At 45.9% G+C, this 27,966-nt stretch overlaps 1 protein-coding gene and 1 non-coding gene across 2 annotated transcripts; both read right to left on the minus strand.

Moving 5' to 3' along the window:
- Nucleotides 1–1,440: 1,440 nt before the first annotated feature.
- On the minus strand, nucleotides 1,441–27,957 carry CHFR (checkpoint with forkhead and ring finger domains). The gene is made up of 18 exons (XM_056859861.1): nucleotides 27,895–27,957; nucleotides 26,410–26,563; nucleotides 23,882–23,981; nucleotides 20,373–20,482; nucleotides 17,939–17,998; nucleotides 17,549–17,764; nucleotides 16,606–16,815; nucleotides 15,537–15,693; nucleotides 14,317–14,471; nucleotides 12,142–12,304; nucleotides 10,987–11,129; nucleotides 10,521–10,640; nucleotides 8,184–8,267; nucleotides 7,084–7,154; nucleotides 6,220–6,307; nucleotides 4,729–4,836; nucleotides 2,831–2,903; nucleotides 1,441–1,544 (listed from the first exon to the last, which is right to left on the minus strand). The coding sequence occupies exons 2-18, from the start codon at nucleotides 26,549–26,551 to the stop codon at nucleotides 1,502–1,504; spliced, it is 2,043 nt and encodes a 680-aa protein (XP_056715839.1). The 5' UTR covers nucleotides 26,552–26,563; nucleotides 27,895–27,957; the 3' UTR covers nucleotides 1,441–1,501.
- Nucleotides 4,408–4,479, minus strand: TRNAI-GAU (transfer RNA isoleucine (anticodon GAU)). Its single transcript has one exon. It is a non-coding gene; the product is annotated as a tRNA-Ile (tRNA).
- Nucleotides 27,958–27,966: the final 9 nt, after the last annotated feature.

The raw sequence follows: 27,966 nt of genomic DNA on the forward strand, positions 1-27,966 counted from the left end.
CTCCCCCAAATCTGTCATGGGTTGTTTTGTTACAATTAGGAAAGCTAAAAGGTGCAGAAATGTTGCATGCACAGATCATTACAAAGCTGATTCCTATTTGGTATAGTGAGTTATTTGTGCTTGAAAATCATATAATCTATGAAAAACCTACCAACCACCCTCCCCCAAGCCATAGATAAAGAAGGGGGTGACCCCCCCCATGCTATAGCAACATCACTGTCTACAGCAGCAGCAGCCAAAACCAACCAACCCGCTAATGCTCTGCTGAGTGAAAGGAAGCTGAGTTAACACAGGCAGATTCAACCAAAGTTGAGCACTTCGAAGTCCCACTGACATCAAAGGCTTTGACTTCCAACTGAATCATGTCTGTTCCTCACAACAACCTTGGGAAGAGTCTATGATCGGGTGAAACGTATGCGAACAGAAATTCTGGTTAAATGTGTGCAAAAGTTATACTGGGTCGAGAATAACCGGGTCGTGGGAGAAGAAGCGTTAGTAAAAACGCAAAAAGCGGCTGCGAAGGTATGACTGCGGTTTCTCCTTAATGGCTTTTTCGATATACATAGTCCATAAACTTGTGGGCAAGAAATTCCATGGGGTGGGTCAGCGCCGAGGTACAAGGACAATGAATACCAGTAACAAAGTACAAGCACAATGAATACCGGTAACAAAGGGGGGGACACACAGAGACCAATTCTCGTTTGCCTTTGACCCCCAGAAGCAAACTGATCAAAGGGGGATTCCAAGGGAGCATTTTATTAAAAAACAAAAACAAAAAAACAGGCCCTGATTTATCCTACCACCTGACAAAGAAAAGAATTCATCCTGACTGCACTGTCACGCTCTTATGGCCATGTCCTAGAAATGGCCTTGTGATGAAAGCTGTCCTGCCATTGGTAACTGCATAACCCACCAATGGCCATTGTGGCTTGTGCTGATTGGTGAAGATGGCTACCGAGCGACCAATCCCCTAATAAAGACCCGTGCAGACACAACCAAAGGGCTCTGCATGATACCTGTTAGGTTAGGAGTGGATGAGTGTTCAGTGGGGAGACGAGGGCCTTCCACACTGTATTGCAATAATTTCCGCACCCCACCCTGGGGAGGCTCACTTCAGACATTACGCTGTGTAGCACCAACTCTCAATCTATTTTAACGTACAAAACTGCTCAGTGTCTACTGAAAAAAAACCTTAATTACTCGAAGCTGGGACCATCCTTTGATCTAGAGACAACAAATGTAATCAAACATGTAATCATGAATGCATCTTTCTTTGTTCAACGCTCTTTCACAAGGGGAAAGAAGTCTATGCTGCAAAACTTTACAAACGTAGGATATCGCATCAGAATACCTGATGGAAGAGAGTTACAGACTCCCTGATACGAGGGAACAATGCAACAGTTACTGTCCAGTCAGCTTTTCAAGTTAAGCTTCCCCCTCCTTTCCTCTCTTCTAACAGGTTGAAAGAATTGGGTTCATTTCAGCGTCCCCCGAGCCACCTTCAGTTTTTGAATCGTGTCTGTTCACAAATGTGATTGAATTTCCTGAACAAAAACAAAGAGTGAATAAAAATTAAAAGGGTCGCGCAGGAGGCCACTGGAAGCGAATCTGTAAAACAAGGACCCCCTCCCCAAATTTTAGTTAACAACCCAGGGAATTATTTACATATCGACCCAACTTCTCCTACCAAAACTAAGACCTGCTAGTTGTTAGTATGAAAATATGGTGGCTTGTCTCTTACTATTCTGTGCATGCAACATGGAATACATGAACACATGAAGCTGCCTTTTACTGAATCAGACCCTCCTTGGTCCATCAGTCAATATTGTCTACTCAGACTGGCAGCGGCTCTCCAGGGTCTCAGGCACCTACTTGCCTAGTCCCTTTAATTGGAGATGCTGGGGATTGAACCTGGGTCCTTTTACATGCCAAGCAGATGCTCTACCACTGAGCCACAGCCCCTCGGTTCCTGAACTCCCTTTCCAACCACTGGAACCATCATTCCCAGAGTCGCAGGACCCACACAGAGAACAGGAGCACCGGCTGGAGTGACAAAGGTCGAGGACATTAAATTGCTCCTCCTTTCTCTTCCGCAAGCTGAGCTGTGCTGAGGAAAGGGGTTGATTTCATCCCCATGTCCCTCCCCACTCCGGCATCCCACCCACCCACATGGATATTTCTCTGCAGATCTCAGGAGCCCAGGAACGATCCTTTGGGGAGATGGAAGGGACTGCAGGGACAGAGAGGAATGCGGGGGATTTTAAAATGGGAGGGGGAGGAAAGCATTTTGTCTTGTGCTGAAAAAAAAATGCAGGATTTTATAATAATAGAATTGGAAGGGACCATCAAGTCCAACCCCCTGCACAGTGCAGAAAATTCACAACTACCTCCCCTCCCACACCACCAGTGACCCCTACCCCATGCCCAGAAGATGGCCAAGATGCCCTCCCTCTCATGAACTGCCTAAGGTCATAGAATCAGCATTGCTGACAGATGGCCATCTAGCCTCTGCTTAAAAACCTCCAGGGAAGGAGAGCTTACCACCTCCCGAGGAAGCCTGTTCCACTGAGGTGTGCTGAGTGTGCTGGCAAACAAATGGAACTGGGGAAAGAGGAGGGGGTTCTGCTTGGCCATACCTGCGGGGGGGGGGGGGCAATCCCAGCCCCACCAATGCTGCTAGCACAGCAGGGACTTACTTTGTCCCCGTCCTCCCACTGAGGATGTGCTGCTGTCTGGTCCATGATTGGGGGTGGTCGTCACCTTTCCTGACTCTAAAAACTTTTTCTGTTCCAAGGGTGGTGGTGGGGGGGCAGGGGGAAAAACAACTCACATGGCATGGTGTGCTTTGACCTGAGTCCGGCAGTTGCGCCCCCAGTAGCAGTCAGGACGGGATGTCACAGCCACTGTCAGAAAAGAAAAAGAAATTTTGGCACGCCACTGAGATTTAACTGAAAGCTAAGCGAGATGGAAAAGAAAGAAAAAAACCCAGTGTCTCTGAAACTAGAGTTAGCTATTCTCACTAAAAGGTGGGCAATTAATTAGCAATGAGGATCACTACAAGAGAAACTCAGTGTGGGCTAGGGGCCCAAAAGTAGTCCTCTGTGCAAGCACCGGGTCATTTCTGACCCATGGGGTGACGTCACATCCCGACGTTTACTAGGCAGACTTTGTTTACAGGGTGGTTTTCCAGTGCCTTCCCCAGTCATCTTCCCTTTACCCCCAGCAAGCTGGGAACTCATTTTACCGAACTCGGAAGAATGGAAGGCTGAGTCGACCTCAAGCCGGCTACCTGAAACCGTCTTCCGTTGGGATCGAACTCAGGTCGTGAGCAGAGCTTGGACTGCAGTACTGCAGCTCACCACTCTGCGCCATGGGATTCCTTACAAACTTTTAAAATTACAGATTATAGATACTTAGTGCCGGTGTGCTGGATGCCAAGCCACAAGTGGGGTGAAGCCTCAGTCTAGAATTTTGAATAGCATAACCAGAATTTTGAAAAGATTCAAACCTAACCTTGTCTCTGGGTGGCCCTGTTGGGTGGCACTGATGAACACATGAAGCTGCCTTATACCTAACAGACCCTTGATCCATCAAAGTCAGTATTGTCTACTCAGATCAGCAGTGGTTCTCCAGGGTCTCAGGCGGGGTCTTTCACATCACTTACTTGCCTGGTTCCTTAAACTGGAGATGCCGGGGATTGAACCTGGGACCTTCTGCATGCCAATCAGATGCTCTACCACTGAGCCACAGCCCCTCCCCAATTAAAATGGCATTGCTGTTGCCCTGAATCATTGAAGAAGATGTTTAAAAAATTATTATTATTCATTCCATAGTATTCCCCATTACTATGTATGGGTGTGAAAGTTGGACAAAGAAAGCTGATAGAGAAAATTTGTTTCATTTTAAATGTGGTGTTGGATGAGAGTTTTACTGACTGCCAAAAAGACAAATATGTGGGTTCTAGATCTAATCAAGCCTGCACTCTCCCTAGAAGCTAAAATGACCAAGCGGAGGCTATCATACTTTGGTCACATTATGAGAAGAGTCACTGGAAAAGACAATAATGGTAGGTAAAGCTGAGGGCAGCAGGAAAAGAGGAAGACCCAACAGGAGATGGATTGACTGTATGAAGTAACCCATAGCCCTCAGTTTGCAAGACCTGAGCAAGACTGTTAACGATAGGACCTTTTGAAGCTCATTAATTCATAATGTCGCCATAAGTCAAAAGCGACTTGACAGTACTTCACACAAACACACACTTATAGGCTCAGCTATGAACACATGAAGCTGCCTTATACCTAACAGACTCTTGGTCTATCGAAGTCAGTATTGTCTAAGACCAGCAGTGGCTCTCCAGGGTCTCAGGTAGAGGTCTTTCACATCACTTACTTGCCTAGTTCCTTTAACTGGAGATGCCGGGGATTGAACCTGGGATCTTCTGCTTATCAAGCAGATGCTCTACCACTGAGCCACAGCCCCTCCCTGCACTGATGATGATCCGCACTGGGGCCGGCTAGTTAGATATAGTGATGCATTTGCTCTGCAAGGAGGAGACTGCAATCCTAAGAATGCTTTCTTGTGAATAAGCCCCACTGAATAAAATGAGGCTCACTTCTGAGCAGCCCAGTTCAGGATTGCTCCCTAAGTCACCTATAGGACAAGCTTCTCACCACAGCAAGCATCTTTCATAACCACATATTACTTCTTCTGCTTATGGTTTTTACATACCTGGCAATTCAGAAACAGGAATATTCCGCCTGTACTGATAAGCCAGCTCACGGAAGCCGCGGAGGCCGCAACAATAACAGAGCACCGTTTCTCCAGTAATTCGGTAATCTGGGGGGGGGGGAATCAGGGGTTGCACGTTAAGAGCAGAAAAGAGGCTTCGCTAAACATCCCGAGGCAATACCTCCTCAAAGCAGGATAGCCATAACTATATATACTTGTAGCACCCAAAGACCCTTTTTGCATTCCAACTATTTCTACAATGGGAGATATGCAGGATCCCAGCACAATGCAAGGAAAGGAGTGGTAGAATTTTAACTCATTTGTAGGCAACCTTTTCCAAAAGTACAAAGCAGCTTACAAATTTAACACCACAATCCATAAAAGAACAAAACTCACTGTAGCAAATAAAATTGCACTGAACATCCAAAATTGAAGCTGGCTAAGCCAAAGGCCAATTTGAAATGGGTGCTTCTTACACCTCCTCCTGAAGGAAAGTGAAGAGGAAGAACTGAAGTTTGGAGGGACAACTAACTAAATTTTCTTTTATTTTATCCCTTAGAGCATTTTTATCTTGCCTTCCTATTGCCTGGAGTATCTTGTGTGGCTTACAATAGAATACTCTCTCTCTAAAATCCAGCCATAAAGATGCATTAATATTAAAAAGCAGGAGAGAGCACAAAAATGGTAATAAAATACAGGGAAACGCTTCAAACGACAGACTAAATGTATGCGTTAAAATAATTTCAAAGCAGGAAATAGAACACAAAACAGCACAACGGTTTTTTTTTAAAATTCGCTACATTAAAGCATTAGATGATTTCAAAAGGCCTTCCGGAAAACAAACCCAGCAAAGTCCTGGAGCACTACCTGGAAGGCGCACCTAAGGATTCGGACCTTCTTTAAAAAAATATATATTTATTTATTTATTTTCATAATAAAGGGGGTACAGAAAGGTAGGAGGAAAAACAGATAGGGGATCCGGATCTTCTAAGGCTCAGCAATGACCTGAATGTTGTCCCAACATCTAAAACTGACATTTTTTTGTTGTTAGGTCACATCTGACTTATGGTGACCCGTGGTGCGGTTTTCAAGGCAAGAGAAGTTCAGAGGTGGTGTGCCATTACCTGCCTCTGCGTCATGAACCTGGTGTTCTTTGGGGGTCTCCCATCTAAATACTTGCCAGGATCGACCTCGCTTCGCTTCTGAGACTGGACAAGATCAAGCTAGCCTGGGCTGTCCAGGGACGTACAGAAGGTTTAAACCTGCATTGTTGTCGTTTTAATTGCATGAAGGTCTAACACTTGCCTGTGCTTCACGGAATCTACCTAACCAAGGGATGCCATGTTTTCTTTCCTGATATTCTTTCTGAGCTGTACAATGGATCTGTCATCACAGCCTAACTATGCCAATGAGAAGCCATTAAACTTATTAAGGGCTGATTAGAGAATCACAGTCCAGAAAGCCACATTAGAAAGCAAAACATAGGTTTACCTGACAATACAAAAACTCCTCTTTGAAGAGCTAGGAGACTTTCATTCAACATGTTTTTCCATGTCAAACTCCTGGATGCCAGGTAATCCTAGAATGGGGGAAAGGTTTAGTTAAAAGGATTGCTGTGATGTCCCCACACCAAATAAATGATTTTTTTTCTTAAACAGCATAAATCTGTCTCTCGCCAACGCTCCGCAGACTTGAGTGTAAACAACCACAAAGGAAGATAACATACATTGGCCAGTTTTATAGCACCAGAATAGTAGTACCTATGGGAGGTACAGAGCTGTGAAGGGCATTATAACAGTCATCTTCAGTGTCTAACCAGCCTGGGTGTGCTTTTCCAGCCTACCACTCCCACATTCTATGCTGCAACCATAAGAATGAGAAATATACTTTTTTAAAAACCCAAATGAACAGCGTGTCACAGGGATACTAAATTTATGCAGGTATCCAATTGGCAGAGACCTGAGAGAAAAAATACATTTTCTCTTGGCCCAACGTCTGGTGTGCTTTTCAGCCCCTTTTAATGGTTGCTTTGGCACCAGTTAAAGAGAAAAAACCCCAGACATTTCCCCCTCTTGAGGCTATCCCAACCAATTAGATTTGGCAACAAGGTAACGTCATGGAGCCAATTCGGAATGAGGGCAACACTTCCTGCCCTCGCTCTGAGCGGGAGAACATCTTTGCCTTCTTCTGTAGCGCCACCCCACAGAATAATTCACCAACATGAAAAGGGATTCATTTTAATAAGCTCATTTTATGTGAGTTTTTAAAAACAATACGGCTCTCCCACTTCAGAAAATATTAGCACTGATCTGATCAGACATTAAAAAAACAAAAACAAATAAAAACAAAACTTACCTTTAAAATATCTGATTCATAGTGATTGTTGTTAAGGACACCATCTAGACACTTGTCGCCAAGATTTATTTCTGTTTTTAAAAAAGCATAAGGGAAAATTATTTTTGCCCTGACGTATCTAAGATCTATTTCTTAGATTCAGGACAGACACAAGGAAGCACTTTTTCACAGACAGCATGGTTAAATTGCTGCCCCAGGATGTGGTGATGGCTGCCAACGTGGAAGGCTTTAAGAAGGGAGTGGACATGTTCATGGAGGAGGGGGGTATTCATGGCTACTAGTAAAAACGGCTACTAGTCATGATTCATACCTATTATCTCCAGGATCAGAGGAGCATGCCTATTGTATTAGGTGCTGTGAAACACCGGCAGGATAATGCTGTTGCAGTCGGAGCTTCCTAGAGGCACCTGGTTGGCCACTGTGTGAACAGACTGCTGGACCTGATGGGCCTTGGTCTGATCCAGAAGGCTTTTCTTATGTGGTGATGGCTGCCAACTTGGAAGGCTTTAAAAAGGGAGTGGACAAGTTCATGAAGGATGGGCTATCGAAGTCATGATGAGTATCTACTTCCTCCAGTACCAGAGGCAGTATGCCTCTTTATACCAGCTGGCTGGGGAGCACAGGCTGTTGCAGTCACTCTGCTTGTTGGCTTCCTAGAGGTTCACAATTCTGTGTGAGCAGAATTGCTGGACTTGATGGGCCTGTGGTCTGATCCAACATGGCTTTTCTTATGTTCTTGTGTTCTCTTGCAACTAAAGACAGGCCTCATAGGATTAGTCTACAATCCTGAACATGCAGAACTGGACAATGGTTTCAAATAAGGGATCTGGGACCCTTGGCTGGCTCATTCCAAGGTCAATTTAGGTTGTGTGGAAATACCTAGATTGCATTTCTCAAAGTAACCGAACAAGCCCAGCTAAAACGTTAACATACTTGATAATATTGAGTTCACCGAGCTGAAAGGATTTTGAAGCCCAAGCCCTTCAAGAGCTTTCCACGTCATAAGCGAGTGAAAAGCATTTTCGGCGTGCAAAACCAGCTCTGAAAGGTTCTGCCAGCAGCAGAGGGACTGTTTAAAGACAATGATCCTGCCGCCCTACCACAGAACGGTGCCAAGCAGCCGAAACACGCCACCCGAGTGCAGCCCCAGTACAAGTGACAAAAGGGTTGGAGACAGATGGTGCCTGCAAACACATAAAAAAAATATTGTGGCATAAGTTATTTACATATTGAGTGGTCTTACAACATAAGTTTGCAAGCCATTTAATTATTAAAAAGGACCCCAAAGTCTTCCACAAACACATTAATATGCAACCTGGGAACATGCAACATAGTGGGTTCCTGATCCCTGACCCTCACATGATGAATCACCAAACACTGTTGATTTACAGAAAACTGGGAGCAGACAGGACAGGTGGCACCAATCTAAACATGACACTGCCTGTCCTCCACTCATGTGGAGCTTGCCTGGGATATGAGATCAGCTGCCAGGACTCTCCATGTGGCCATGTTAAAAGAGGAGAGATTGGTGGGCATGTGGGACAGGGCCTTATCAGTGGTGGGCCCCCCAAACTCCTTGAAGACCTATCTCACCCCCTCGCTTTTCACATTCCATAGCTCTCCCGAAACCGAAAGGGGAAGAAAAAAACCTCAACCCAGAAACTCCAGTAAACCAATAAGGTTGACAAATAATAACGGAATGAATACTAATGGGCTACATATGTTAAAAAATTTAAAAAAACTTTAATACATTACAAATAATTTTAAAATTTCATTAACATCCAACGCGGTTCGGCCAACAGGCATTCCTCGGTGGTGCAAATAGTTAAAATACGCACCATAAAGTGACACCATTGACAATACAGCATTTAAAACACACACAAGAAGTAGGGCCAGTTCATTATCTAGATAACCCCACTTCATTATTGGAATAAATTAGGACCATCAAGAATCATTTTTCAGATTGCTGTTCGACCTGGTCTAATTTGTTACAGCTTGCTTCCTCGATGTGGATATACACACCACAGAGCTACAAGTCACTCTGACCGTGCTTACTGAGATATTTGGACCAGGTAGAACAACCAGAGAGCCAGCATGGTATAGTGGCTAAGAGCGGTGTTTTGGAGCGGTTTGACTCTCATCTGGGGAACTGGGTTTGATTCCCCACTCCTCCACATGAGCGGCGGAGGCTAATCTGCTGAACTGGGTTGGTTTCCCCACTCCCACACACACTAAGTCAGCTAGGTGACCTTGGACTAGTCACAGCTCTCTTCGAGCTCTCTCAGCCCCACCAACATCACAGGGCGTCTGTTGTGGGGAGGGGAAGGGAAGATGATTGTAAGCTGGTTTGATTCTTCCTTAAGTGGTAGAGAAAGTCGGCATATAAAAAAACAACTCCTCTTCTTCTTCAACCATCTGAAATGACTGCAAGAGGCCTCTAGCAGGTGACTGAAGGGAATGCAGGGAAGGGCGATCCAGTAGGCAGTCCTGTAGGCAAGAGGGTCCCAGACTGTTAAGGGCTTTAAAGGTTGATACCAACATCTTGAATTGGATCTGGAGACTAACTGGCAGCCAGCGCAGGTGCCGCAAAATTAGAGTACTATGATCTGACCATGATGCTCTTCAGATAGGCATGATTACAGATTTCTTGATGCGATGGCATCTAGGTCATGGTGCATCATATAGAAGAGCATGGATCTTGTAGCCACCTCTGACTTTCCATTTTGTTCATGCAGAAAACTTTATTTTGTAAGCAATCAGGTCCCAATAACTCCCAAGGCCTTTAAAAGAAGATAGCTCAGCCCAGGCAATTTAAAAGTGTGTTTAATTTTTAAACACAAATGAATAGCCTAGGACTTGCTGACAGACAAACTAGACAAGAGATTGGGAAATCTGTGAATGGACAGTAGTTTCTAAGAAGTAAATTCCAGTTGCAAGGGAAGCTAATTTGGATCATGGCCACAAGTTGTGGGGGGGGGAAGGATTTATAGCCTGATCCAGATTGTCTACCTCAATAAGTAGGGCCAGTAAAACGGAGCTATTCCACCAGGCCTATAACTGAGGACAGCCGCAAGAAGATCTATATTTACTGACCTCCCCATCCCGCCCCCACTTTGAAATCTGGGAGGCTGATCTGCTGACATTTATTGCTGTGGCGCCTAGGTATAGTTACGGCCATCTGTTTAGGGTTTTAAATAGTTTTAAGGATTATGGTTATATACTTGATCTATATTGGATGTTTTTATGTTTTAATTATTGTTAGCAGCCCTGAGCCTGGTTCGCTGGGGATGAGGTTGGGTTATAAATTCGAAAAAATAAATACATAAGTCTTTGTTACATGGGATGGGAACAATCAAGAGAGACAGCACAAGCACACACAGTAGAGAGAGGACTGATGGAAATCTGTATCAAAGCCGCGTAGCAATTTGCTAGCTTACATTGCTGAGGGGCGATGTGTGGGCTCTGTTCGCGCTCTGCTCTGCGGTCCGGCATTGGCTGGAAACAGCATGTGCAGATCACGTGGCTTCCTTGAGAAGGACATATGTATTCCTGGACAGCTAGATTTGAAGAGGGGAAGGAGAGTTAAGGGGAAAGGAAGCAAATAAATAATGAGAAAAACAAAAAGGCATGGCAAGACAAGGGACAGGCAGGGAGCAGAGAACCCGTCAAGTCCTCGGTTTTTCAAACTAGTTCAGAGCACCCTTTCTCAGTTGGTCTTTAAGGTGCTACTGGACTTGAATTTGGTTTTTTTTAATCTGGACAGCTAAAGCTTCCTTTCTCTCAACCCAGCCTGTGCAGATACACTGCAAAACTGGATGGGTTTTACTGAAAGAGCAAACATTTTGGCAGATCGAAAGACTCGCGTCGATTACAGCCCTTGACACTATTCCTTGCCACGCTGACCTGTTGGAAAGTTGGCAGAGGTAGACGGCGCATCCCCCAATGCCTGCACTGCTTCTATTTCTCCTTCCTGGCCTGAGGAGAGAAGGGGCTGAGCCGGTGGCCGACGGGATCCTGGACACTGTCTGCACGTGATATAAGGCTGGCTGAAAAAGAGGGACATAGTTAGTTTGTTGGAACCAATGCAGAAAACCCAAAGGGAATTCAATCAAACTGGTCCGTTGCCCAGCATAATGCAAGAGCCCTGCTTATCTTGACTAGCTAGTCTAGCATCCCATTTCCAGCAATGTTTTTGGGAAGCTCATTTATTTATTATTTCAACTTACTACCCTGCTGTCCCCAGTTTTCATGCTTGCACACAGGGAATGAAGCCAGTATGCCTGGACTACAGAAGGGCCGTTTCAGAGAGAGCTAGTGTGGTGAAGTGGTCAAGAATGTTGGACTAGGATCTGCAAGATCCCAGTTGAAGCCCCCACTGTGCCGGGGAAGCTGGCTGGGTGATCTTTGGCCAATTACACACTTTCAGCCTAACCTACCTCACAGAATGTTTCTGAGGAGAAAAATGGAGAGGAAAATGATGCAAACTGCTTTGGGTCTCCACCGCAGAGAAAGGCAAGGTATAAATGAAGTAAATAAACCAAATAACTTTTGCCAAGCAGATGTTCTGCCTCTGAACCACAACCTAGCCTCCCCCCTTGACTGAAGTAGAGATTTGAACCAGCGTCTCCCGGATGTAGTTCGACACTGTAACCACTAAGTTGCACTAGTTTTCTCTCTAGCAGAACATTTATAGACATCCCTGTCATATTGCTGTTTTCGTGAAGGGAAGAATGTTCTGGTCCATCAAGTACAGCCAACTAGATGTCTTGGAAGACCTACAAGCAGGACATGGAGGACAGCGACTCCTTTTATTACCCTTACAGCAGTTGGTATTCAGAGATATACTGCCTCTGTACATAAGAGGTTTCATCCAACTGCACGGCCGTGCAAGGGTTTATTTTAATACACATCTCCCAGGACCGCCATGCCCCCTCGAGATGCACTGGCTTACCCTCCCAGACATACCATGCCCTTTTTGAATGGGTATTGCTATGACTGAGATTTTCTGAACAAGGACAGATTTCAGAATGCGGCATCCACAACCATTAACATCCTCACCTGATATCTGAGGATTCGCTGTCGACGTCTGAAAGTTCCAGGAGATCTTCGGAACTTCCTTCTTCATCCGAAAAGGACCTCCTCACTTTCGGCTGAAGCATGTCTTGAGTGATTTTGTTCCGGGCATCCATGCTTCGCACATCCTCTTCGTTGCGGCACTTATCTAGGAATGCGAGAAACCGTTATCAACGTTTGAAGCCATCATATTTCTATCCCACCTTCCTTTGAATCAGCTCAGGGGAGGGATACACGTTCCTTATACCAAGTCAGACCACTGGTCCATCTAGCTCTGTACTGATGGGCAGTGGATCTCCAGGGTCTCAAACAGAGAAATGCTTGCTATCCAAGATCCTTGCACTGGAGATGGCAGGGACCGAACCTAGGATTTTGTGTATGTGGAACAAGAGCTCTGCTATAGAGCCACAGACAGTCAGTGTGGTATAGTGGTTAAGGTGTCAGACTAGGATCTGGGAAACCCAGGTTTGAATCCCATGGAAACTTGCTGGGTGACCTTGGGCTAGTCACACCCTCAGCCTCAACCCTGGCAAATATTAGGATGGTAGACCTCCAAGGAATGCCAGAGGGACTACCAGGGGGCATGACGCGGAGGCGGGCAATGGCAAACCACCTCCAAACGGCTCGTGCCTTGAAAACCCCACCAGGGGTCGCCGTAAGTCAGCTGTGACTTGACGGCACAAAAACCAACAACATGAACAAAGTAGCGCAGTGGCTCTTCTTCTAAAGAAACATGCAGTCAATTCAATTGGGTCTGAATAGGAACAGTATAAGGCACTTGGGAAGCAGGCGGGTTTTGAACTGAGGACTCCCAGCAGCCAAACTCCATCACCTTATTTACCTACTTGCTTCATTTATACCCTGCCTTTCCCCTCAGTGGGGACCCAAGGTGGCTCACATCATCCACCTTTCCCCCATTTTATCCTCACTACAACCCTTTGTGGTAGAGGTTAGGCTGAGAGCGTGTGACCGGCCCAAGGTCGCCCAGGAAGCTTCCATGTGGGGATTTGAACCTGGTTCACCGAGATCCTCATCTGACACTCTACTATAACACACTGGCTCAAACCAACCAGGAGAGAAGTCGATTCCGGACTGTACAGGTTGCCGTTCAGAATTCTACGTTTGTTTCATATAATCTAACTCTGAAGGAACCCAGAACGCTAGCTCAAGACCTTTGGTCAAAGGAGCTAGTAAATAAATGGAAATGGAACCCAGAACGCTCTCTGTGGCTATGAACACACATGAACACATGAAGCTGCCTTATACTGAATCAGACCTTCGGTCCGTCAAAGCCAGCATTGTCTACTCAGACCAACAGCGGCTCTCCGGGGTCTCAGGCGGAGGTCTTTCACATCACCTACTTGCCTAGTCCCTTTAACTGGAGATGCCGGGGATTGAACCTGGGACTTTCTGCATGCCAAGCAGAGGCTCTACCACTGAGCCACAGCCCCTCCTAGACTCCTTATGCTGTCTAACTATTTAAATTTATTATGTGAATATGTTCTGTGTACCCCAACTGTACTCGGCAATGCTGCCAAATGGATATAAGAGCCAAAGCAGCAGTAATGCTGGACTCTTTAAAACCTGTCTAGGAATACTGGCAGTAGTGTGGGATCATGTTTACTCAGGCAATGTGCACCCCTAGCATGGGAAAAGATGTACACGTACATATAGGGCCACAATAGATTCTACTATTTCTTGATGAAAGCAGATTTTTATTAGCATTCTCAAACTTCACTTGTTTACTGCTACATCACAGATGCAAAAAGGCCCAGAGGAGGACTCTTTATTTCAGAGCCGATAACCAGAGTTCAATTTCTTTACAAACACACATACAGGATATGAAATCTACTTCAAGGTACCCTTTTGCCATTGTATTCCCAAATGCATGGAAGCTAGCTGTGATTACTCCCTGTAGTGGTAAGAACTCTACACGTGTTCAAAGGTACTCTATTACTTTGGACACTTCTAGCCACAGCTCTGGCACGAAAAATTCTTCCCAGGGTGGCACGAGTATTCTGATTAAGCCTTACACTGTTGCCCAAATTGCCATCCAGAATCTCGCTGACTTCAATGCAACCCGAACATGTTTCACTCCCTGGGTTGTTCAGTACGTGTGATAATTACCACCCACAAAATTTTTGCTTGCTTTCCACTTGCCTGGATGCTGGATGAGATAAGCTTCCACCAAGTTGTTCAGAATGTGGTTTTTACAAATGCGCTCCACCGGACAGCGGCACGTCGGACAGAGAGAGGAGCGTTCCATCCACCCTGAGTAGCAAGCAGCACAGAAGGTGTGCATGCAAGGTTGCAAACTGGAGAGAAAGCGTGGGGGAAACAAACAATGCGTAAACACATGAAGCTGCCTTGGTCCAACAAGGTCAGTATGTACTCAGACTGTAAGTAGCTCTCCAGCGTCTTAGGTAGAAGTCTTTTGCATCCTAATCCTTTAACTGGAGATGCCAGGGATTGAACCTGTGACCTTTTTGCATGCCAAGCAGATGCTCTACCATGGAGCCACAGTACCTCCCCAACCACAGTAACCTGACACGGAGACCTGAAGTATGTGTGTGGGTAGAATAAAGACCCCATTCAAACGGGCGCCAAAATTCCACTGTCCACTTCCCTTCCTCCTCTCCTCACGCTTGGACAGCAGTTGAAAGTTCCTTGGTTTGGGAGGCCTCCAAACAAACTCCAGTTGGCTGCAACATATGAGTGTAAGTTACTGGGCAAACTGAACCTCAGTTCCTGCTCACCAGGATGCAGAGCCAGGAATAAAACAGAGGCTGTGGATTACTTTTGAAGCCTTCTTCTCAAGCGTGGGGCAAGAGTGACAGCTGCTTAGAAAGGAAGCAGTGGAGAAAATCCAGCATATCCATGATCATTGTCTTTCTAGCAGGAAAAAAAGAGCTCAAATTCCGGTTTTACAGTATTTTAGTGTGGAGAAAAATGTTAATATTTAGAGTTTGTAATCATTTAAAAAGGGTGCTGCAAAAACCAAACAGAGACAAAAATTATTGTAGTCATATTGCAGGTTTCAAGAGAAACGTCTGTGTGTGTGGAAGGGGGTGCTGGGAGAAGATGCCTTATGACAGCCCTGCAATGGAATCATTACACCCACATTGTGTGTGTGGGGGGGGGGGAGGAGAGAGAGGGGAGAGGCTGATGACAAACTTTACAATGCCTTGGGACAGATACTGAACCCTTCCCCACTCCATGAATCACCATCTTCCCCACCTGGATTTCTCTACCCGTTTCCAGAGGGAGAGGAAATAAAGCGGTCCCTCCTTCCCCTGCTTGCCAGGAATTTAGTTGGCACCCCAAATCCTGACACCACTGTGCAAGATTCAGCCCCCAGTCCTGCCTCTCCCCTTTCGCACCTGACACAGTCGTGCAGCAGTTCCTGGCAGATGATGCAGGTAAGTGTTTCTTCCATCTTGTCTGGCTTCATGTTTGCCGACTTTGTGTCCCCGGGGCCAGTTTTAATTGCACATTGATCGGGGACAGTCACCTGAAGATATGAGGTGGCATCACCATCTGCAGGGGAAGAACATATGTCACAATCACAGCACTAGAAAAGCTGCCTGCACACAAAGACACGATGTAACTCGAGCACACTGTGGCTCAACTGCCAAGATGCTAACTATTGGTCTCAATCTCATGCAGCGTGGAGATTGCACGTAATAAAGGGGATCTCTTGCAAGGCTCTCCCTGAGGCCCCAGCCTTTCAAAGAGGGGCTATTTAAGCAGGTGGAAACAATTTAACCTCCACTGAACAACCATGCCCGAAGCAGCAGTTGTACAGAGCCATGTAATGCCTTACTGGCTCCTCAAGTCACCCGGCCCTCCTGGCCTGAAGGCTGCAGTACGCCTCCTGGCCTAGGGAGGGTGCTGCAGAGCAGCAGGCTGGCAGTCCCCTCAACTTGCAAGCTGCCCCAATGGCATAGTGAGTGAGGCAGTCTGGTAGCCCACCAGGAGAAATGAGAGCTGTTGTGGGGAGGGGAAGGTGATTGTAAGTCGGTTTGATTCTTCCTTAAGTGACAGAAAGTCGGTGTATAAAAATCAACTTTTCTTCAGTGTCAGAGCATGTTCACAAATCAGTGATCGGGAATGGCCAATCTCAAAAAGTAGGAAATCAACTGCTTTGTCCGCGGCTGTGGAAACTGAAGCGTGGAAAGCAAGATACCAGGGAACTGTGAAGCTTGGGAGGTGGGAAACCAAGGGCAACAACCAAGGGGCAAGAGAAAAAAGGAGGGAAACTTTAAAGCAGGACCTAGGGACAGGGAGGATGATGGGCTACAGCAGCAGGAGCTATTCAAGGGGAAAACAAACGATCTGGAGCTGAAGGGTAAGGAATGTTTTGTGTAGGTAGGAGGAGGTGCTGAGCAAGAATGATAATAAGAGAAATCTTTGGCTGCAGCCCTCCACTAAAAATCTTTGTTTACTCACCTCCTTTTGCTTTCTTCCTAGCAGGCTCAGAGGTTTCCTCTTCATCCCTGCTTTTAAGCTCAGGCAGCGGCAACGCCAATTTCTCTTTGACCCCTGAAAGAACGTCAGAAGGTTCAGCATTTACATTTGGCTGCTTGCGTTCAAGCGATTCTTTTGGACAACATGGTTCTAGGGCAGGCAACGCAGGCGTGGGAGCGAAGACACAAGACCCTGCAGAAAAGGGAAACATACAAGTGACAATGCAGAGTTCAGCTGTACTGAAAAGCAAATGAAGTTACAAGTCATTGTTATGGAATCCTCTAGCGTGAAAGAGATGGCCGAGGCAGCCCCAAACCACAGAGGACCTACTATTTGGGGAGCCAGTGTGGTGTAGTGGTTAAGAGCGGTGGTTTGGAGTGGTGGAGTCTGATCTGGAGAACCGGGTTTGATTCCCCACTCCTCCACATGAGCAGTGGAGGCTAATCTGGTGAACTGGATTTGTTCCCCCACTCCTACACATGAAGCCAGCTGGGTGACCTTGAGCAAGTCACACTCTCTCAGCCTCACCCACCTCACAGGGTGTCTGTTGTGGGGAGGGGAAGGGAAGGTGATTGTAAGCCAGTTTGAGTCTCCCTTAAGTGGTAGAGAAAGTTGGCATATAAAAACCAACTCTTCTTTTTAAAAAGGTGGCTGAAAATATGGCATTCCCCTTAGGATGAGCCATTCTTCAACAGGTTGGACTTTAGGGGAAAGGGGGGACTACCAAAAGCACACATGAAGCTTCCTTATACTGTCAGACCATAAAGTCAATACATCTACTCTGAATGGCAGTGGCTCTCCAGGCTCATAGGTACGGCCTTATGCCAGAGATTGAACCTGGACACTTCCACATGCAAAGCAGATGCTCTATCACCACTGAGCTACAACCCACTTGCTAATGATCGTGAAACGTTAGGATTTTTACCAGATGTTGAGGGATTATCCTGTTCAGTAGACATGAACTCCGAGGGAGAGGTAGAAGCAGCAGCATTAAAGAGGTTGGATGTCGAAGTGGATGGCTGTGGTTCATCGTCGCGCAGCTGAGCAGCTGACGGTGGCGACGCCATTGAGGTCCCATCATTGCTTTGTCCGGTATTTGAGGTATCTTTGGTCGCATGGCACGTGCTTTCAATGTTGGCTTCTGGGGGGAAGGGAGCGCAAAGACCCTCCGCTGCATGGCAAGTTACCTCCACGGATCAAGGCTTCGAGGAATCAGGATTCCACTAAGCCCAGCGGCCTTGAAAGGGGTGAAGCTAATCTTAACCGCTCATCTCTCCCCCATGTCTGCTGGTCTTGAACTGACAGCTTTACTCACCTACTGGCTCACTAGCCGGGTCCTGTTTTGGGCTCAAGGATTCGTAGAGATAAGCGACGTCTGAAAGGAGAGAAGACAGTTTAAACTGACTGGTTGTTCGTGAGCAACGTTTACCAGGAGAGGTGAAGCTCCTCTCCAGTGGACAAACATGAAGCTGCCTTATCCTGAATCAGACCCTCGTTCCATCACAGTCTGTATTGCCTACTCAGACTAGCAACGGCTCTCCAGGGTCTCAGCAAAGGTCTTTCACGTCAACTGCTGCCTGGTCCTTTGAGCCGGAGATGCCAAGGACTGAAGGCCAAGCAGATGCTCGGCCACTGAGCCACGGCCCCTCCCCCAAATGTTAGGCTGCCTTTGAACAGCATTAGAACAATATTGTCCATTCTGGCCAGCTGTGGTTTCCCAAGAACCTGGGCACGGAAAGGTCTTTCCAACACTTTGCTGCCCAAGAGCCTTTACTAGCTGCCACAGACTGAACCAGGAACCGCCTGCGTGCAAAGCAGCTGCTCCAGCACTGGATCCACCACCCCAATGCTCTAGCCTCCCCCTCTCCGCTTCACACCAAAGCGCGCTGCAACTTAGACAGGAGGCAGAATTGTTCCCTCCAACCTTTTGACCTTCGGGTTGGGGAAGGTAGGGTAAAAATGTAATTAAATAAATAAGTACAGAAATACAATAATAAGTAATAATAAATGAAGAAGTAACATTACTGGGTACTTATAACATCCCTATTTTCATACCAAAGATGCTCTCCACCCCACATGCTGCAGGAGGGTCTTCTCTTCCTAAAGCCTGCAAGGTGTAGTGGTTAAGAGCAGTGGTTTGGAACAGTGGACTGTGATCTGGAGAATCGGGTTTGATTCCCCACTCCTCCACATGAGCGGCGGAGGCTAATCTGGTGAACCACATTGGTTTCCCCACTCCTACACATGAAGCCAGCTGGGTGACCTTGGGCTAGTTACAGCTCTCTTAGAGCTCTCTCAGCCCCACCTACCTCACAGGGTGTCTGTTGTGGGGAGGGGAAGGGGAGGTGATTGTAAGCCGGTTTGATTCTTCCTTAAGCGGTAGAGAAAGTCGGCATATAAAAACCAACTCTTCTTCTTCCACTACTGTAGGTTCAGTCATTTGTTCTGCAACAGCATGTTCTGCACTGGCTTCTGAAACATGCACATTACCGGGCTGGCAATATACATGCGCATCGCGCACATGTGCACACCCTAGAACTATTTTTGAAAGGCACCCCTGAAATCGGTCCCAGGAATGGTAGTCCTGATGGAGAGGCAAGTCAGGGGGAGGGGGAATGAGAAGCAAGACCAGGGCAGTGAATCCCTTTCCACTGACCCACAGGTCTTCATTGAGCATATGCTGAAGACTTACATGTCCACAAACATATGCACATCAGGGAAGGCCCATGATCGGGAATCCTGAAAGTGCAGGCATCCCGGTTGTGTCAAGACAGCCGTAGGTGCACAGGCTCCATGAGTGAGTTCCAATGAATGCATGCAGGTCAGGAGCAGAGTTTACCTCTGCAGTCCTGATTTGCCCTCCCCCCAATGAGTGCTCCCCTCAACACCTTTAAAAAGCTTCTTTATCAGGGAGAGGTGCCAGTAAATAGGGAACGTTCTTTTCTTTTTTTTAGTACTATTTATCAATATATGGTTGAACAAAGGGCAAGCAGGCTTAATTTCAAAATACTATAAAACAGTAAACAAAATCAAATAACAATAGAAATTGCAATAAAAACACACAAAACTAAGCCTACAGCAACAGGAAAATTAAAAAAACCCTAAAAGGGCAGGAGCCCTACAACAGCCAGACACTATAATTGATTTTATAGTTAAAAAAATCCGAACAATTTAGCCCCGGGGTGGGGTGGGGGGAGACAGGCAAACCACAAGGAAGGTTCCAGCATGAAATGGACTGACACTGCTGAGGAACCATGGCACTTCCAAAGCTCATGTGAATGCACAGGCAGAATAGTCAAATAGTTAGAACTTACAACCCATGGCCAAATAGTTGGAACCCACAACTACTATAGCCACTATGCTCTCTTATGGTGTGGGATTCACTACAAACAGGGAGCGTTCTTGGCACAGATGGAGCACTAGCAAAATGCCAGCACGCTTCCCCGTTTCCCTTGATTAGTACAATTCTGTGTGCTCCACTTATGTCCGTCATCAATTCTGGAGTGTGCTGATTGAGCCCTCTGCTTTTTGGCAAGGGGTTCATCACCCCCTCTGCGAATTCACATCTTCTTGCATCTTCTGTTTCTTCTAGGCCTCAGGAGCAGGGGCAGAGTGAGCACAAACAGACGTGTCCCATTGTAGCGACGCTCGAAAGAAGGTTCAATGTCCTTCCATTTTGTTTTAGAAGAAGGTGTCAAACCCCACCCCCCACCCCAAGACTCAGTTAAAAAAAACAAGCATCCCCTTACTGTTTTCTGGCTCGTTTTTCCTGTAAACAACATAGATCACATCTCCGTTCTGCAAAAGACAGCTCTGCTTCTTCACCACCTTCTGTTTATTGATAACCGTTCCATTTGTACTGTAAAGGGTAGAGAGGAGAATTAGGAAAAAAATAGATATCCTCATGATTAAGAGGGCGGAGAAGAAGAGGAAGGCAATGATAAGAGAAACAAGAACATGTCACAGAGTTACAAGATACAACAAAAATTGTAAGCAAAGAGCACTACATCTTCAGGTGCAAGACAAATGCTATCACTCAGGCCTATCTTTACAATAGAAAAAAACCATAACCCCCCTTTACTTGCTAGAATTGCTGCATTGCCTCATTATTACAGAATAGTTGGCAATATCTGACCTGTTGACTGACAAGCATCCCCACCGGAACTGATTAGCACCTGTAATACAACGGCCACAAGGCCAGATGTCGAAACGCCGTCGTTTCAGTCCTAAAACAAAGAAAGCCACCGCTGCCACCTGGAGGATAAAAACTAGCTTCTCGTCCAAAGGGGAGCCTGGATGGCAAATGTGCACATTATATGAAGGGCTGCCACAAAATGGCACAGAAGATACAAACGTTATACCACTTGAATTAAAAAAAGAGCTGCATTTTAAATGGCATGGCACGATGCAGCAACTGTGCTGAAGCTAAGCCGCTCTGGGTCTGCTTGGCTCCTGGACATGAGACCACCTGGGTGCGCCATATTATTCGGATGCTGGTGACTCAAATCACAGCTCCATCTATCATGGTATCCAGTTGCCTACAGTGGCCAAGCAGATATTCCTACTCTTACCCTCCCTGGGAAGCCCACAAGCAGGGCAACAAACCTCCCCTGCTAAGGTGCTCAGCAACTTAACACTGATAGGTACAAACCTTCTGACCATTTAGGCATCGCTCTTGATTCCCATGAAATGAAGGTGGGAATGGATTTGATGCTTTCATACTTAGCAACTTCTTAAAAAAAAAAACCCATTCCCCCAGCAAAGGCAGTCTACACGACTGGTACATGAACACATGAAGCTGCCTTATTCTGAATCAGAACATTGGTCCATCAAAGTCAGTATTGTCTACTCAGACTGGCAGATTCAATCCCTGGCATCTCCAGTTAAAGGGACCAGGCAAGTAGGTGATGTGAAAGACCCCTGCCTGAGACCATGGAGAGCTGGTGCCGGTCTAAGCAGACACTACTGACTTTGATGGACCAAGGGTCTGATTCAGAATAAGGCAGCTTCATGTGTTAACTGGTAGCTCTGTTTACCACAATGCATTTCAGCTCCTTCTCTGTTTACAGTTGTTTCCTGAGAGGTGCTTGTTCCTTAAAGGACCCGTTGCTCGTCACAGTTGACATAATGCTGCTTTGTCTTCCAGATTGCTGCTAGCAACATCTGATCCCATTACGGTATACTGAAGTTAAAGCTGTATAATGCTACAACTGCTGCACGGACAAGACAAGGTTTAAAGGATTCAACCTCGCAGGTGGGGGGTTAACTGCCCTGCTTTTAAAAATCCTAAGACTAAAAGCCAAGGTTTCAACCGCAGATAAAAATATCAGTCATAACAAGAGCACCAAGGTTAAGAGGGAATTCCCCAATCACAGATAAAAAGGTGTTCGCAATGAAAACGAAAACACTCTGGAAACTGTCTGCTAATAACAGCAATCTCACATTGATTTTATGCGCCACTAGCTTTCCAATTTTAAACGCCCCCTTTTACTGCATAATTTTAAAATTACTTTCACCATAGGTATGGTTTACAAAACTCCAAATCACCTTGGGCCTCACCAAAAGAAAAGATCCAGATACTTTAAATCAACAGATGTTCATCTGGCCATATTTGATGGTGGAAAAGACCAGAACAGTCCATTTCTTGGACTAGCTGCATCATTACAATCTCTAGTCATAAACTGCCTGACTCACACATCCATTATGACAGCATCAAATGCAGAAACCAACAAAACAAAGGGAGTTATACCCAACCCATGAAACAGGCAACACCAGCGCTTTAAAAGAGTTAAAAATTTAAGCCTCAAAAGGTAAATTACATACAATGTAAGGAATAACACAAGACAGCTCAAGTGGCTGCACTATAAAAAACTACCAAGACCATACGTGTTTCAGCCTATAGGGCCTGCTTCAGTGGTCACAATACTGTGTATACACATACCTACAATCAACCGATTAAATAAATTTTTGTAACCGTCAATGCAGGTTGCATGTGAAACCTAGGGACAGAAAATAATATAAGAAAGTGTATTTTAATAATAGGGCTATAACCAATTTGGGACTTTAGTTGTACCTAAACATTTTTTGGAAGGTTGCCACTCACAGTTCATTATTGGGGCTCCAATATTTATATTATTTTTAATTATTGTGGCTCAACCTTCCAGATGCATAGCATCGAAAGCAGGCCTCCCGCAGGCTCAGGGGGCAGGGGAGAGGTGCCAGGTACACAGAAAAAGTGACTATGTAAGTTAACCAAGAGAACAAAAAGAAGCAAAAACAAAATGGCCCACTGAAGAGCATAGGATGTTGAAAGCAGCTGATAGCTAGCATAGAAATTTGTAGTTTGAAAGGGCACAAAGGGTGAGGGAGGGAAGTAGCCAGCTGCAACCCCCAAGGGTGCGTAAAATTCTGGGAGGGGGAGACTTAGGGGAGTGAAAATTCCAAGTTGTTTCCCCTTTGCATGATCCCTTGTGGGCCACCAGTGTCTACCCTAGGGGGGAGCGACCTCAGCAGAGTATGATGCCATAGAGTCCACCCTCCAAAGCAGCCAGTTTCTCCAGGGGAAACTGATCTCAGTAATCATTTTCTCCAAAGGGAACTGATCGCAGTAGTCTGAAGATCAGTAGTAATTCCGGGGGGGGGGGGGGAGATCTCCAGGCCCCCACCTGGCGGTTGGCAACCCCAGTAAAACATTTAACAGAAAAATTGGTATCATTGTGCAAACAGCTGGAACAAGACAAGGGGGTCACCTACAAACAAGAATGGATTCTGCATCCTTCCCAGGTTTGCAGAAAACTATTACTGTTAAAGAGAGAGAAAGAAACCAAAGCCTTCCCAGCAGGAGATACATATACGCAAAGCCCTGTGTGAACAAAACATCAGAACAAATTAGAAACAGGAAGTGACACAAAGGGGAAGAGTAAGAACTGGCCCCCAACCACTGGAATCCTAAAAGCCAATGTAGCTGTTGTGGTTTCCCCCATGACCCAGCCTTGGAATTGCACCAATGAAAGGAATTAAAGAATAATTCACAAGAAGGTTCAATGCCCTCACAAAACTACAGTTTCCAGGCTTCCAAAGGGGAAGTTAGCACAACAAATCTGCTCTCGGTATGCAACGTGGTCAAAGAGAGAAAAATACTACCTTGAAGTCTAACGAGGACTAAAACTATCTCCATCACATCCCCTGAACACTAACCAAGACATTTCCTCCGACAAAACACAACAGAGGAAGCAGGAAAAGTTCAAGCAAAGCTGACCTGGTATCCTCCAGTGACACTTGACCAGATTCTTCATCCACGGTTATTTTGCAGTGATCTCCAGACACCAATTTGTTGCCAGGAAAGGACAGGTCACAACCTATGAAATAAACATGAACGTCAAACATATATGCATAATTACCCCCTGCGTGTTTTTCACACTTGCAACACCTAACCGGGTGTCTGGCAAGATGCCTCAAACAATCCAACAAAAAAAAAAAAACACCCAAAAGGCAGCTGGCTATCCAAGCTGCAGATACGGAATGCAGGGTAAGACCAAGTCATTGAGTTGTGAGGATCTAAGAACACAGGGACTGCATGGGATCAGACCACAGGTTCATCTAGCAAAGTATTTAATTCGCAAAATAAGATATGAGGGCGTATGTAAAAGATCACACCCTGACAGAAATTGTGTTAGTCTTTAAGGTGCTACTGGACTTCTTGCTCTTTCCTAGTACTTCACAGGGTTGTAGTTGGGGGCATTGAGGGCGGAGAGTGGCAAGTTTGGGGTCACCCTGAGAACCCAGGTAAGTTGGTGCTGGAGATCACTAGTAATGTACCTGGTCCTGATCAACCATCTTGTGCATATTCTTTTGAATGCAAGAGATGGTCCAAATGAGAGGCAGAAGCCTCCCCCTCGCAAAACTTTGTTAGGGTTCCCGGTTGTTTTGAGGATAAAATGAAAGAGGAGAGAATGATGTCTGCTGCGCTGAGTTTCTGAAAGGATGGATGGGACAAAAATGTAATAGACAGACTTCCAACCGTGGCTGGTGAGAGATAGCAAGATGAGGGATTTTACAGCACAGCGACATTCAATGATCTTGAAAACATGACCTAGGGTGGATGGCCATTCCTTTTTATTTACCCCCTGAATCTGGGGCCAACAAATACTACTAATTACTAGTAGCTAGTGGTGTGGTAGTTAAGGGCGGCGGACTCTAATCTGGAGAACCGGGTTCGATTCACCACTCTTCCACATGAAGCCTGCTGGGTGGCCTTGGGCTAGTCACAGTTCTCTGTGAACTCTCTCAGCCCACACGGAGGCAGGCAATGGCAACGAATGTCTCGTCCCTTGAAAACTCTACAGGGTAACCATAAGTCGGCTGCGACTTGACGGCACTTTCCACCACCAGTAGGATGGCAAACGTTGCATAAAACACACCTTTTTCTCAACCTGCTATCAGTTTTACTGGGTGACCCCAAGATGAGGACAGAAGAAAGCTCTCTCTCTTCCTCGATCCACACTGTTCTCAATTTAATACATTTCTGCCAGGTCGCCTTCTTTCCCCTACCTGTTTCTATAATGCCTCTGATTTCTTAGTTCCCAATTCCAGTTTTTATTAACCAACATTAAGTCCTAGCTCAACATTAACCCCTAGCTCATATGGTTCTACATTTGGCTAGTAGTCACTGATGGATCTTATCCTCCATGAATTTACCTTTTCAAAACAGCTAAGCTAAAGGCTGAGGTTCCCTTTATTAAAGCACACTGTGAATAATTTCATTACAATATTTCATTACAATAATTTCATTACAATATAGACCTATTGCCTTTATAAAAATGGCCTACTCAGTCATTCTGTTTTATAGTTTGCAAAATGACAGAAGCATGGCCAAATTCTCTATTATGTATTACCACTTATATTTTGTTTTACATTTTATACTATAAGCCAGCATGAAAGCTATTTCAATAACAGAAAGGCAAAGTCCAAATAGGGTTACCAATCTCCAGGAATTACAACTTCTCTCCAGATAAAGGGGATCAGCTCCCTTGGAGAAAATGGCAACCTCAGAGGGCAAACACTATGGTATGCCATAGATTCTTGATGCAATCCCTCCCCAAATTCTTCCCTCCACAGGCAACACCCCCAAATCTCCAGGAATTTCCCAGGCTGGAGTTGGCAACCCTAAGTATAAACCCCCTAAATAAAAAAACAACTAAATGCTAGCAATAAGAGTTTAACACGTTTGCAAGGGTGGATTATCCTCTTCTGTGTGTTATTTGTCTGGTATATTTTGCAAATATTAAAAACAAATATTTTTTTAAAATTAATCATATTCCAAAATCTCTTACCAGCTTTAAAAAAAACCAGAAAAAATGGGGTTCCAACATACTCATCAACAATAAAGATTTAGGTGGTATTGATGTTCCTTATCTCTGATAATAAAAAAAATATTGGGGAAATTTTAAAGAAAATAAAAAATGCAATAGTTCAGTGAACAAAACAGGGAATAAAAGAAAACAAATGCATCAGATTTGTCCAAACTACAGAAACTAGCATATTGGTTGCATATGTTCAGCTAGAAACAAATAAGGCAGGAACTGGTGCCCTATGGTACTAGAACGCCCAAAGTAACAAAACAGAGCAAATCCTAGATTACAAAACCCACCTCATAATTTGCATTTCTTTACTCTTTGTTAATGTAGAAAACTCTGCAGAGAGAGGATCGATTGGTCCTCCACTTTCTGTTGAACTTTGACCACAAGTCTGCCCCTCTCCCCACCACTCAAACCTTTTCCGTCTCACCTTTTTTCCTTCCAATCGTCCACTCTTTCTTCAGCAGCAGGACGTGAGGCTCAGCTTCTCCAGTTCCTAACCGGATCAGCTTCCCCCAAGGCTGTTGCTGTCTTAGCAGCTCTATTTGGCCTCTGATTCCCAACTGCTCCATTTGGATTTACATCTGGGGGGGGGGGGGGGGAGAAAAAAACAGGAGAAGGAAGTGAGGCCACAGAAGTGCAGGGGGGAGGGGAAGCATAATTTACAGCACAATCCTGGACCCATTGACTCAGAAGTTAAACTGGAGCAAGTTCTCTAGGGCCTACTCAGTAATTTTTACAGAAGGGCTCAAATGATTTTCAATAAAAGGGACCCCATCTCTAAAACAGACCTCTTTGCAACCCATCCCTCCCCACTTCGATAAGGGCATTTTCACTTTCGTTCTCTTTGCCTTGTTATTGTTATGTCCTCTTTGTTCAACACTCTTTGTTTGCTTTCCTTTTTGGGAGCCTCCAGTTTCTTCCCCCTACCATACTTGAGCGATTGATAGAATCATACTTCACAGTGGGTAGCCGTGTTAGTCTGATTGCAGTAGTAGAAAAGAGCAAGAGTCCAGTAGTAGCACCTTAAAGACTAGATCTATAGTTCTGTATCTGACGAAGTGAGCTGTGACTCACGAAAGCTCATACCCTGCCAGAAAATATTTTTGTTAGTCTTTAAGGTGCTACTGGACTCTTGCTCTTTAATAGAATCACAGAGTTGGAAGGGACCATCAGGGCCATCTAGTCCAACATCCTGCACAATGTAGGAAATTCACAACTACCTCCCCCCACACACACCCCCAGTGACCCCTACTCCATGCCCAGAAGACGGCCAAGATGCCCTCCCTCTCATGAACTGCCCAAGGTCATAGAATCAGCATTGCTGACAGATTCTCTCTTCCTTAAAAAAAATTAACAGACTTACCCTCCGAAAAACCCAACCCAACACCTGACTCCTTGCATTCCTCCCCCTACACCCTTTGACTCATGCTACTACTGCGTGCTGCTGCGTCGCCTCCCTCCTTCGGGTTTCCAACTTCTCCAAACTCTCCCCGCCCCCCCCTTGCAATCACACCCTCTCTCTGGAGTTCCCCTTTCGGTTTCTCCCACTTCCCCTCCCCACAACACACATCAGCAACCCCCCACCCACCCCCCTTTTAGGCAACACCCCTCAGGGCTGAGCATTATTTCTGAAAGGGGGGGGTGTTTAAAAAGCTGCAACCAAATACCTCCCCCTCGTTTTGCATCCAGCCTCCCCGGAAGGCCTGGAGTGAGAGGAAGACCTGGAGGCTCATAAGGCTGAGGCAGCTGTTGCTACTCTCGCCCAGTCCCCCATTACACGGCCGGGCGACCCTTCCTCTTCTCCCTGCCCGCCCCCCCCCCCCCGGTCCAGGCCTGGGGCGAGGCGACGAGGGAGGGGGAGCCTCTTCCCCTCCCCCCCCCCCGGCCAGACCCCCACCCAACCGCCTCTTACACCCGAGTCCGGCCGCGGAGCCCTCTCCTGTCAACAGACATTGCCAGCCATCAGCTGATCAGGCCCTGGGCG

The sequence above is a fragment of the Euleptes europaea genome, chromosome 13, assembly GCF_029931775.1.
Source record: "Euleptes europaea isolate rEulEur1 chromosome 13, rEulEur1.hap1, whole genome shotgun sequence".
Classification (NCBI taxonomy): domain Eukaryota; kingdom Metazoa; phylum Chordata; class Lepidosauria; order Squamata; family Sphaerodactylidae; genus Euleptes; species Euleptes europaea.

What these genes read in the sequence shown, in the direction of transcription:
- CHFR (XM_056859861.1), bottom strand. Translation starts at nt 26,551, where the DNA reads ATGGAGCAGTTGGGAATCAGAGGCCAAATAGAGCTGCTAAGACAGCAA. An exon ending in CCCGGCTAGTGAGCCAGTAG is followed by an intron (nt 17,765 to 17,938) that starts GTGAGTAAAGCT and finishes CCTTCCCCCCAG; the next exon opens with AAGCCAACATTGAAAGCACG. An exon ending in ATGAATCAGATATTTTAAAG is followed by an intron (nt 6,308 to 7,083) that starts GTAAGTTTTGTT and finishes CCCCCATTCTAG; the next exon opens with GATTACCTGGCATCCAGGAG.